This window comes from Xenopus laevis, chromosome 7S (genome assembly GCF_017654675.1).
Source record: "Xenopus laevis strain J_2021 chromosome 7S, Xenopus_laevis_v10.1, whole genome shotgun sequence".
Classification (NCBI taxonomy): Eukaryota; Metazoa; Chordata; class Amphibia; order Anura; family Pipidae; genus Xenopus; species Xenopus laevis.
Genome location: NC_054384.1, coordinates 106138097 through 106151342, shown reverse-complemented (window position 1 = coordinate 106151342; position 13246 = coordinate 106138097). Strand labels below are relative to the sequence as shown.

Here is a 13246-nt window from a genome sequence, read left to right as displayed (position 1 = left end):
TATTCGATCGAAGACTGACCTATTCGGCCAAAAAAAATCTGTCTTAATTTCGGTTGGACTTTTTGAATTCGAATTTCGAAGTTTTTCAAATTTGATAAATATGCCCCTAGGTGAATAAAATAACAGGATTCCTCTGTATAAATAGCAACAGAAATAGAAACAGTCATACTAGATTTCTATCTCCTTACTTGTTTATTCCCTGGGGTTTCCAGCTTGATTTCCACTCTCCCCACAGTTCAGAACCTCTGAATTTCTCATGAGCTTCTCATAGTTCTTTCATGTTAATGTGTGTGTCTGTGTATCGGAGCTGCTTTCTCTGTCCTCCTCTTCTCTTCTGCCTCTTCTGTAGTTGGGAAACACTTTTTTGTGTTTTATGTAAAAAAAAAAAAAAAAAGAACTAATTACTTCCACAAACCACAAAGTGAGTCCAGTCCCGATTTAGAAGATTTAGGGATTGTATATTATGTGTTATGTTGTTGAATAGCAACGACAAATCTCTTTCATTGTTGTTTACAATATATTGGCATAGTGTCAAATTGCCTTTATATATTTACTGGCTCTTGATGCAGGAAAAAAAAAACAGAAATCCAACCTGTTTCCTGGTGGCTTGAGATACCTTTATACTAAACAACATGACATACTGAAATACAGGTATGGGATCCGTTATCCGGAAACCCGTTATCCAGAAAGCGTTACAGAAAGGCGTCTCCCACAGACTTGATTTTATCCAAATAATTCACATTTTAAAAATGATTTCCTTTTTCTCTGTACTTGATCCCAACTAAGATATAATTAATCCTTATTGGAGGCAAAACCAGCCTATTGGGTTTATTTCATGTTTATATGGTTTTCTAATAGACTTAAGGTATGAAGATATAAATTAGGAAAGATCAGTTATCCGGAAGGCACCAGGTCCCGAGCATTCTGGATAACAGGTCCCATACCTGTGATAGCATTTTTTTTAAAAAATTCACTAAATTGTATAATTGTGGACAGTGATACCTTTTTGTAATGAATTATTTTATTTTATGCATTTCTTGCTTTATATTTTGTTTAAAGAGATTCTATTTTAATTTATCATTCATATTTTTTTAACGACACCAGCTAAATATGAAAGCATTCTTTTCAACTCTTTCAGGGCAGAGACAGACGCAAAAATTCGGGAAGATTTAGTCGCCTGGCCAATAATTGCCTCTTCTTCTGGCAACTAATCTCCCTGAAAAGCCTTCGATTTAGATTCTATCTGGCGGAAGGCTTTTCGGGGAGATTAGCCGCCCAAAGAAGAGGCGATTATTGACTGGGCGACTACCCGAGCGATCTCGAGGAAATTTCGGGTGACTTTGGAAAATGAAACGATCTAAGTGTCATCCTGCCAGTGATTGAACTTCGAGATACTAATAAAAAAAGACCAATCAAAATCTATTAAAAAATCTAAGTTTTTTTTCCAGATGAATAGGCTTTATTTGATTGTTCGAATCAAAGTAAGATCAAATTCGATTTGAAATATTAAAAAAAAAAAACCTTTGATTTTTTCAAAGTCCACCAATTGACTCCAAATAGGTTCTAGGAGGTCCCCCATAGGCTAAAACAGCAATTCGGCAGGTTTTAGATGGCCTATGGTCGAAGTTGAAGTTTTAAAGAGACAGTACATGATTTCGACATTTGAATTTTGTTTTTTTTTCAAATTCAAATCGAATTTGGACCATTACCTAGTCGAAATACACAAAAATAGCTTGAAATTTGATTTTTTTTTGCTTCGAATTTTCATTTCGACCCTTGATAAATCTGCCCCTAAATGCAGTGATGATACCTAAAGAGCCAAGTGCTTCAATAAACACCTAAATTACCAACTAGTTACAATTATTTAATCCACAACCTATTAGTAAGTAGGTGAAATTCACCTTTGCAGTGATTCTGATATCTGTGGAGAAAAAACTCCACAACTTCAGGAAATTTCAGAAAACAAAGCGATCTGAATGCCATCCAACCGGCAATTTTCATTCTAGCCAACGGGAGGCAGTTCGGGGAGATTAGTTGCCCCGAAGAAGAGGAGATTTCTCCCTGGGCGACTAATCTCTGCGAATCTGAGCGTGTGCCCTGACCCTTAAGTCACAACTTCCTTCCCCTTCTTTCTATGAGATTCAGTCCTCGGAAAGTCCTAAGCAAGGTATGCCTACCATGTGTAGCATCGGACTGGGCTGGCGGGACACCGGGAAAAAACCTGGTGGACCCTAGCCATCATCGGCCCCCACCGGCCCAGACCCTAAACTGCTGATCTCCAAAATAAAAATGTCCAGCAAGACGCGTATGCTTGACGAATACTGGCGTTCGCACATTTGTGGTGCTCACTGGATTTTGGGGGCTTTCGCGCTGTGTGTCCTGGCGTTTGCGCATGCGTTGTGCACATTGGCGTCTGGGGCGAGCCATCGTTCATGAATGCACAAGGGGGGCCTGGAATGTTGGACCCGGTGGGCTGACCATGCTCCAGTCCAACCCTGACCATGTGTATACTTAGGAAAAGGGGGTAATGCCGTCCCCAACACCTTCACTACATAACAGGAACAAGCCAACATAAAGAAAGACACTCATCAGATGTTACACAAAGCATGTTGACATATTAAATAACCATGTTAAGCTTCTACCAACATGAGTGCACTACCTTGAGTGTGGAAACCATAGGGGCAGAATTGTGCTTAGAAGAAAGGGAATACTTATGCTGGCATAGTTTTATGGTGACACTACTACAAGACCAGAAAATGAGTATCTCATAGTTACTGAAAAGCCCTAAAGCTACAGCACCGCCAATTGTTTGGGGCCTAATTAAAGCATATACATCAGATATATGATACATGAATATGCAGAGGATATAGAATTCCATAATGTGTCCATAAGAACAGTTATTAGGGGTAATACATCTTACATGATGGTATTGAAGAGGCTGAGAATCCACAGCACATTGCCCTCTTACATTCTGATACTGAAGCATCTGGGAGCTTTAAAGACTTACTCTGTAATGTCACTTACCTTAATTACATTCACAAGCTTTTTGTGGCATGGAACTGAATCCAACCAAGGCTCTCACCCTCCCAATTCCAGCAAATCTCCACACTTTCTCTGTCCTGTCCCAGCATTTATTTTTTTTCTATATGCATATCGTATATTCTTCTTTTACATAAATTTTGTTTTGCCACCTAGGGACAATGAGACAGTGAGACTTATACTAGAACTTGTCGGATTCCTTTCTGTAAGTTCCTTCCATATTCCTTTTCCTGTTCCTGCTTTCCATGTGTGAGGAGCATTATAACTTCCCCTATATGATGGCACTTTAACACTTTAACATTGATGGGGCCCTGTTCCCAGGGCCCCAGGAAAGTCCCAGGCTCTCCAGCAGACACAGAACTTCCTCAGTATGTGGAAGTCAACTAGAAAGAACACATGGTGCCTCTCCTTTAAAAAGACTAATGAAATAATAACACCTCTGGAACTACCAATGGAATCCTTTAAATGGATTCTGTCATGATTTTTATGGTGTAGTTTATGCTACTAAATTATTCTGCGTAGAGTGCAAGTAATAAATTCTATGTAAAATATTGTATTCTTGAACAAAAACATTTTAAGCTGTAATATTAGTGTATAGGCAGCCATTTTAGGTCATTGTGCCTGATTATGTGCTTTCAGAAAGAGCTAGCACTTCACAATGGAACTGCATTCAGATAAGCTATTGATCACTTTCTTAATGTAAGTGTAGGAGGTGTGACAGGTTATCCGGACTTAGATTTTTACTATTGAGTACAGTTCTCATATTGACCACTAGGGGGTATAATAGCCTTTTCAGCAATGCAGCTGTAAGGAAGCTGATATCTGGTTATCGTTCCATTGTTCTGGAGGGAAAGGTGGAAGGGAGGGGATTTCACTCCAACTTGCAGTACAGCAGTAAAGATTAACTGAGGAGTATCAAAGCACATGACTGGGGGCACCTGGAAAACAAAGAACATGTTTAACCCCAATGCCAATTTTCAAAATTAAATGTAATAAAATATTTTTGCTCTTTTAAATAATGCCTCCTACCATCGTTTCTGTGACTTCAAGCATTAAGCCTCAGTTTAAGCTACAGCCAGCAAAGGTCTTAGACACAAAACCACAGCTTAATGCTTATGCAGCTTCATTCTTTCCTGGTTCATCTCACCATTATATGGCAGAAGGCTTGTACAACCCTAGACTTCCACAATTTACTAATCCACCAAAAAGTGAAACATCATAACCAGTTTACTGCCACATATTTGCCACCTAGGAAGCTCATTAACACCAGTCTCTCAAGGCTTGATGACTGATGAGTATTTCAGAGCCTGGAAACCAACCTTTAAAGCTGCAATGGTGGACCTCTACCTCACAGCTAAAAAGGAACTTAATTTACTCATTAAAGGAGTCCAGAATATGGAGATTGCTCTAAGAGATTAGGAGCTGTGCACGTAGATTACCTAGATTATCTTGGGGGGAAACTTGAGCAAACCTATGATAGCTCAGAAGCTATAGAAGTGCTTTATTTAAGAAACTACAAACCTATTCAAAAATAAGCAACACTATTGGGGTTATTTACTAAACTCCGATTGCAAAAATCCTGAAAAAATTTGTGGTTCAGAATTTTTGGAAATTTATTAAATCCCAGGGATGAAAAAGTCCAACTCAGAAAATCCGGCATCTCAGACCTGTCAAGGTTGCATATAAATCAATGGGAGAAGTCCAAATGATTTTTTGATGTGCGCTGGGTTTCGTGCAATATCGCAAAGTTTTCAGAGTTTTTGGGCAAAAAGCATAAGAAATCTGAGTTTTCATGTGACAAATCCCCAAAAAAATCATGAAAATCTGATTTTTTTTCACGCAAAGCAAATTTTAGGGAAAATTTAAAAATAAATAAGCGTAAAAAACTTGAACTGATTTGATCGGAGTTTGTAGAAGAAAATGTTGAGATAAAATGGACTTTGATAAATAACCCCCTATGTAAATAGTAAAAATGCAGCAAGAGGGGATGGAACCTTAATATCAGTGGTAGGTCAATTGGTTGATGAAAGCTGAGAAAAATCATAGATTCTGAACTCTTATTTTTCATTTGTCTGTACAACTTAGGAACCAGCTAATGAAGGTTTTCTTTTAACTAGACCTGTAGCAGAGTGTAGAACTGCAGACTGACCAGATGGGCTTGTTAGACTTCAGCTGGTTTCCATCCACTCCCAAAGTGAAAAAAATTGTCACGCATGTCAAAAAATCGTTGCACGGATTTGTTTTTTGATGACCATTGACATCAGTTTTTGCAACATTTTCACCGATTTCTTTGCAATTTCCCAGGACAAATTTGCATGCAGCACTGTATAGCATAATAATAAATTAATAGAACAGGTGGTCATTATAATAATAGATACAAATAATTAAATATTAGGAGATAGAAGGAAGGTGGCTCCTGCCTTGCGTAGCTTACAATCTGTAATACCTGAAAGTTCCTCTAGAGCTTGGTTTAGCCTTTGCTGAAATACTTCTGGAGCTGGACTTATTCCCATGGGCATTCAGAGTCATCTATATCACCCAAACATTTTATTTATTTTGGTCAATTTTATTTTTTGAACTGTTCCCTTAAAGCTCTGAGAAAGGACTTGCTGATGGGAACAGGTCTATACGAGTAGTTCTTATATGGAGTTTGCCAGGGAACAAATATCACAGTAAGCATGAAAACATATTCTCTTTTTTTCTTATGTTCAGGGTTGCAAAAAAAAAAATAAGCAAAAGTATTAAGATACTTATCTGCCCATGAAACTGTTTATAGATATAGACCCCAGTAAGTTCTGTTGATGTTCATCAAACAGGTGGCCATTCATAATACAGGTGATTGGTGATCTACAGTTAGACCAAAGACCACCATTCTGTTAGGCTGCTCTTATTCCAGCAGAAACTCCACCCCTTTTGTGCATTTCCACCATGTCCTGAGATATCAGTGGGTGCTCTGAGCAGAGAAAATAAGGGGAAGGTGCCATCTTGGAAAAAGTGTGTTATTAGTGCTTATTTTGTATTATATAAGAAAAGTTTATTTTATATACATCCTTTTATTAGGCAAGATTTATTCTCAACCCTTGTTTTAAATACACACAGACAATAATAATTACAATGTGTAAAAGTTTATTCACATGTAACATGAGATCTCTATCATAAAATTCTTGGCTGGTGGCCAAATCAGCTATTGGATCTCCAGTGATTTGCTCATATTGTTTAACTAAAATTCTGGTAAAAGTAGCTTCTCAGTGTCATGTTGTTTTTAGAGGTGAGAAAAAGTTCAAATATATAATGAAAAAAGAGTCAATGCCAGTGAACATGTCGAACATGTAGAACTCACCATTCTATGCGGCAAAATGGCGATTCCGGGTCCATGAGCCAAGATGGCGGCGCCCAAAGGCTCCTTCATGGCACGTTCTGATGCCAATGTGTCAAATGTCTTGACGCCTGCACGTCAGAATGGACGCAGCGTCAGGACGCTAGCGTGTAAACATGCGCAACGTAAAGACGCAGCGTCATGACATCATCTTACCTGTTTGGCGCCAAAGTGGGCCTATTTTAATACGCCAGAACTTGCAGCCTTTGCCCAATTATAGGTCCTTCGTTACTGAGTTCCTGGGTGTGACTTACTGCTATATTGTTGCATTTCCTGTTTTGACCTCGGCATGTTATTTGGATATTGATACCTTCAGCCTGGATTGACCCCTTTTGCCTGGATTTTGACCATTCTCCTGCCTAAACCTATTGTTACCATGAACTGTGTTGAACAAACTTCTTCCTCTTTGGTTTGCGACTCCAAACTGCGCCTTTGTGCCCTTACAGTCAATAATGTAACGTTTATCTAAAGTTAATCCATGGAATTCATTTGAATATGCAATAATAATAATAATAATAAAAATATAGACTTTTTGCAGAGTTCCCAAACACAGTGGGGTGTCTGACAATACATTAAATATTCAGTCTGGTGGAAAACCTGTATCTACCTTATCTGTACAAGCTTTAGTCAGGAACCAGTTATGTGAGAAGCATAAAATGCTGCCATGTTCAGGAAGAATGTAGTGGTACCTTTGCCTCCATTATACAATAGTCAGTTAAGGTCAGTGTACCCGGCACTTAATCTACATTTCCTTCACAAGTCTCTATAGTACAAAAGTCCTTCTTTATTTTAGTTGATATATCTTCGGGGGTTAATTGCGTTTGACCTCAGAATATACAATGTTGTCAGTTTGAGGCGCTTCCTTCGGTTTCATTTTTGCGAAATCAAGGGAGACATATTGTACCTCTTTTTCATAGTTCATATACAAATCTGAATCATCCTTTTTCTGTTTTGCTTTCTCTGTGTCCATGTAGGATTCCTGCAGAAAAACAATTCATATTTCCTTATGACTATATGGGATATAACTGACAGTGCTTGTACTGAGCTTTATTACCATATAAATAAAGATGAACAAGATCGGCCATCTCCCATGGGGGAAAATTCACTATGCGCCGAAGCGCCTAACGCTAGCGTCAATTCGCTAGCGTTGGTCATTTTTTTTACTTCGCAAATTCACTAACGAACGTTGGCGTAAATTCGCTGGTGTTACTTCGCACCCTTACGCCTGGCGAATTTGCGCAACGGACGTAACTACGCAAATTCACTAACGCGCACATTGTACTGAACGCTACCTTTTACGCTAGACTTCCTTCGCCACCTCAGACCAGGCGAAGTGCAATAGAGTAGATAGGGATTGCTTCAAAAATAGTTCAATATTATGGGTGATAGGCTGAAAAAGATTGAAATTTTTTTTGGGGCTCCCCTCCTTCCCCCCTACATTTCCTAACTCATGGCACCTTAACTATACAGTGGGCACATGTGTAGGGCAAAAAAAACATTTTATTTGATGTTTTGAAGGTTTCCCAGGCATTTGTAGTGATTTTACGTATTCCTCCATTGAAATTTGAATTTGGCGCCGTATGCAAATTAACCTTCGCTAGCGTAACTTCGCTTTGCTTAGCGAATTAACGCTAGCGCAACTTCGCAACCTTACGCTACCCCTGAGCACAACTTCGGATTTTAGGGAATTCGCTGGCGAAACTACGCCTGGCAAAGTGTGGCGAAGTGCGGCGAAGTTACGCCTGGCGTAACTACGAATCTTGGTGAATTTTCCCCATAGACTCCGTTTTATATAAATAATCCTAATTTTTAAAAGTTATTTCCATTTTCCCTGTAGTAATAAAACTGTAATAATAAAACATTCGCTTGTACTTGATCCCAACTAAAATATAATTAATCCTTATTGGAGGCAAAACCAGCCTATTGGGTTTATTTAATGTTTATATGATTTTCTAGTAGACTTAAATAGTGATGGGCGAATTTATTCGCCAGGCGCGAATTCGCAGCGAATTTGCGCGATTCGCCGCCAGCGAATAAATTCGCGAAACTCCCGCGAAAATTCGCGGAAAAAAATTCGCCGGCGTCAAAAAATTTTTTCGAAAAACGGGCGCCGGCGTCAAAAACGGGCGTTTCGCGAATTTTTCGCCGTTACGCGAATTTCGCGCGAAATTCGCGAATCTTTCGGCGAAGCGAAACGGCGCAAATTCGCCCATCACTAAGCCCAAACCCCTTATGCTTAAAATCGCCTACCCCACAGTGCATGACGTCACTTCCGCAGCTTGAACGCATGTGATGTCATGCTCATGACATCACATGCAGGTAGTGGGGGTGTAGGGGGCGTGTTTAGGTCTGCTGCATAGGGTGGGCCTAAATACAGCCCTGGGTTTAAATGATGAACCTTTTCAATTTTCTTAGACATGGACTGAGCATTTTGGTGACAGACAACTGACTCTGCCTCGTCCAATAAACTCTGCTGTTTGCTGACCAACAAAACCAGGAGCACACACTCACATACGCAATCATAATAATAATAATAATATAATAATAATATATAATAGATAAGCCTAAAATGGTCACTTACATTGCTGATACTTTGAATATTCCCGATATTATTGTAAATGACATCCACGTCACTTTTAGGCATCTCTTTATTAATTCTGTCCTCCGGTAAGTCCTTCTTTCTGTAAAAAAATTACAAAAATTCATTAGTAAATTAATAATAACGATGAAACAAGCAGTAGTTATTTTGTTTTATATACACGACCTGCCAACTTGCATACAGACACTTTTAACGCTTTCATTAAAATTACTCAGTATCAGCTGAATATTTCTGAAATAATCCAAAACCATTAATTGTATGTAAAGTCAGAAAATAACATGATAAATGGTTCACTACTGGGACACACCAACCAGCACAACCCTTTTTCACGAAAATACAGTAATGCTAATGGTTAGGTAAGCCAGGTTAGAAAATAAGCTGTGCTCCACCTGTATGAGATTTATCCTTAAAAATAATTTCAAATAGTTTGTGCCTAGTGATGGGCGAATTTATTCGCCAGGTGCGAATTTGCGGCGAATTTGCGCGGAAAACTCACCGGCGTCAAAATTATTTTTTTGAAAAAACGGACGTCGGTGTCAAAAACGGACGCCGGCATCGAAAAAACGGGCGCCGGCGTCAAAAAAGAGACGCCAGCGCCGTTTCATTAATTTTTTCGGCCCGTTTTTGATGCCGGCATCTGTTTTTGACACGGACATCCGTTATTTAAAAAACAATAATTTTGACGCTGGCAAATTTTCGCACAAATTCGCCGCGAATTCGCGCCTAGCGAATAAATTCGCCCATCACTAGGCACAAACTATTTGAAATTATTTTTAAGGATAAATCTCATACAGGTGGAGCACAGCTTATTTTCTAACCTGGCTTACCTAACCATTAGCATTACTGTATTTTAGTGAAAAAGGGTATAGTAAATGGTACAATCCCATTGCTCATGGGGGCAAATTCACTAAAGGACAAATCGCCTAACGCTAGCGTTAATTCGCAAGCGTGGTGCATTTTCGTTAATTCGCTGATTCACTAACAGACACTGGCGTAAATTCGCTAGTGTTACTTCGCACCCTTACGCCTGGCGAATTCACTGACGTGCGCATTTTTCTGAACGCTACCTTTTACGCCAGACTTCCTTCGCCACCTCAGACCAGGCGAAGTGCAATAGAGTAGATAGGGATTGCTTCAAAAAAAGTTGAAATTTTTTCAAAGTCCCAAAAAACGCTGGCGTTTTTTCTTTTTTTTATGGGTGATAGGCTGAAAAAGATCGAAATTTTTTGGGGGGCTCCCCTCCTTCCCCCCTACATTTCCTAACTCATGGCACCTTAACTATACAGTGGGCACATGTGTAGGGCAAAATAAAAATTTTATTTGATGTTTTGAAGGTTTCCCAGGCTTGTGTAGTGCTGCTACGTATACTTCCATTGCAAATTCAATTTGGCGCCGTATGCAAATTAAGCATCGCTAGCGTAACTTTGCTTTGCCTGGCGAATTAACACTAGTGCAACTTCGCAACCTTTCGCTTCCCCTGAGCGCAACTTCGGATTTTAGTGAATTTGCGTAGCGCTGGCGAAAATTTGCCTGGCGAAGTGCAGGGAATCGGACGCTGGCGCAACTACGAATCTTTGTGAATTTGCCCCATGGTGCCTTTGACAAGTTAATTTTAAAGCGGTACGTGATAATTCCTTAGTCTTTACAGGCAAATTCTTCACTCCAACTTGGGAAGGCATTGTCTGAATCAGATCACGTAGACATTACTAAGCAATTGCCTGACAGGGCCACTGTAACGTAAATTATCCCAAACTCGTAACTAACTCCAAGGACCCGGTCATGGCTCACTCTTCTGCCTATAGCAGCCACCTTTGGCTTTGGGAGGAGCCATTTGTTATTAAGTTACAACCAAGATTTAAAGTGAAAGGACCAAGGAGAGTTCTGAGCAGGCTAGAGAACCGGACTTATGCGGAAAGGACGGGGGAGCAGACAGTGAGGCGTGCAACATGCAGGGTCAATACCAGACGGGCAATTTGGTACTAAATCAGATAACGGAAGCAAAGTCGATTTCGCAGGCCAAGGTCAAACCAAACAACAACATGGTACAAAATTGAAATCTAAAGAATAGTCAAATACAGGCTGAGGTCAGTACAGAATGGAAAAGTCAGGAACACGAATTAGACAAGAGAAGCGCATCCAGGAACTATAGGAACTTTAAATATTTGAATTTTGCATCAACCACAATGACGTCACGTGTCACTCCTCAGAATGGAGGTGGATTAAGACATTTATTTTATATTTTTTTCAGATTGTTGTATCTTCAACCAATACATTGAATTGACAGTTGACTTGCCAGGGTACAGAAGCTTCTCTCAGTGGCCACAGCCAAAGACAATTCCAGTTCTTTTCTTATTTTTACCACAAATCGACATGACTCCGATTATATTTAGCATTGCCTACATCTTATTGTTGTGAAATAGGACCCTCATTATCAGATTCTCGGGTGGACCCTAGGAAACCCAGTTTAACAAGTTCTGAGGTTTGAAACTTGAATTTTGATTATTTGTTAAATGCAAAAAAACTTGAATAAAAGCTACTGCATTAATAGTTAATGGGAGTTGTATTAGCAAAATTTAAGCAATTTATATATAATTTATTATATTATTATTATAATCTGGAAAAATGTGAGTTTTTTACTATAAAATCAGAATTATAGTAAATGCAAAAAACTTGAATAAAAGCTACTGCATTAATAGTTAATGGGCGTTGTATTAGCAAAATTTAAGCAATTTATATATAATTTATTATATTATTATTATAATCTCGAAAAATGTGAGTTTTTTTTACTAAAAATCAGAATTTTTGGTGAAATAAAAAAGCTTGAATTTTTAGAGATTTCTTATACCCCGAGGATGGAAAAAGCCTGAATCTGAAAATCCATCATCTCAGACCTGCAGAGGTTGTATATAAGTCAATGGGAAAGGCCCCTATCCTATTTGGAAGTTTCTGTGGTCTACGCTGGAATAAGCCAAAAATCTGACTATTTCTGACTTTTCGCCAAAAATCCGAAAAAATTCCGGCTTTTCAGAGAAAAGACGGAAAAAAATCGGAAAAAATCGTATGATTCGGATTTTTGCTAAATTTTTACTTGTTTGTCTCCAATCCGATTAAATGATGTTTTTTTATCAATAAATAAGGTAAAATCGTGGATTATAGTTTGATTGGACTGTTTTAATTAAAATAATCAGAAAAAAAATCATATTTTGATAAATAAGGCCCAAAGTGTTGTTTATGCAAACATCACCAAAAGTGGGCAGGGCAGAAAAAACATTTAAATATTCAGGCAATGTAACCGCTGCAGAAGATAAAAAAAAAAAATTCATATTTTTTCATGATCAAATTTCAAAATATTTAATAAATAAATTTTTCAAGTTTTCGGGTGCTTTTTTTTTTTAAAAAAAACAACAAAAATAATATTTTTTTAATAAGTTGCCGTCTTGACTTGTTTCTGCCTAATCCATTTTGATTTCTGTAGTCCTGCTATGTCTCATCCATCTGGTTCAAAGCACTGATCCTGAAACAAATAGTATTATAAATAAATAACTGAAGACTCACTTTCTCATCCATCTGAATACAAACAGCGCTGTCATTACCACAAGCATGAGAAATAAAATACACAGTCCGGCAATGAGGAAATTAGTCGGAGGCTTTTGTGCACCTGAAAAAGAAATGGGTTAATTACATATTAATGAACATATGAAAATAAGTTCACACAACTCATAAGAATAAACTCTACACAGCAAACCAAATAAGGGGAACATCATTTTTTGGGGTGAGGGGGATACATTAAAGCTCCCAGTTCTAGGAAGATCTCAGGTTAAAAAGCACTTACAGGAATGAATTAATGAAGAAGCAAATTTGGAAATTTTGAAAGTGGGTGTGGTTCTTGAACAAACTGATAATTGTTTAAGAGGAACAGGGAAATTTCAGGAGCCACAGTTTATACAATAAAGGGAACTTTTTCTGAACCATAGTTAATAATTCACAAGTTAGGAAACACTGTGGTCACAAGAGGGAACCCTGTACCTAATGGCTGGATATAGCCACAGCATTGGACTGAACAGCACCTAACATTATTCATTTGACACCAGATTTTTTTTTTTTTTTATCTAAAAACCCATCATCCGAATTACAGAAAGGCCGTCTCCCATAGACTCCATTTTACCCAAATAATCCAAATCTTTAAAAACTATTTCCTTTTTCTGTGTAATAATAAAAGAGTAGCTTGTACT

The 13246-nt window shown here is 38.4% G+C and overlaps 1 protein-coding gene across 1 annotated transcript in view; it reads right to left on the bottom strand.

Annotated features, from left to right (window-relative positions):
- Positions 1-6145: 6145 nt before the first annotated feature.
- LOC121396595 (sialic acid-binding Ig-like lectin 16) overlaps positions 6146-13246 on the bottom strand; it is a 32629-nt gene continuing 25528 nt past the window's right edge. The window contains exons 11-13 of the mRNA XM_041571691.1: positions 12570-12672; positions 8997-9096; positions 6146-7394 (exon numbers count right to left, since the gene is read on the bottom strand). Of these exons, the coding sequence (XP_041427625.1) occupies positions 7227-7394; positions 8997-9096; positions 12570-12672 (371 nt within the window). The 3' untranslated portion in view covers positions 6146-7226. The remainder of the gene's footprint in view (positions 7395-8996; positions 9097-12569; positions 12673-13246) is intronic.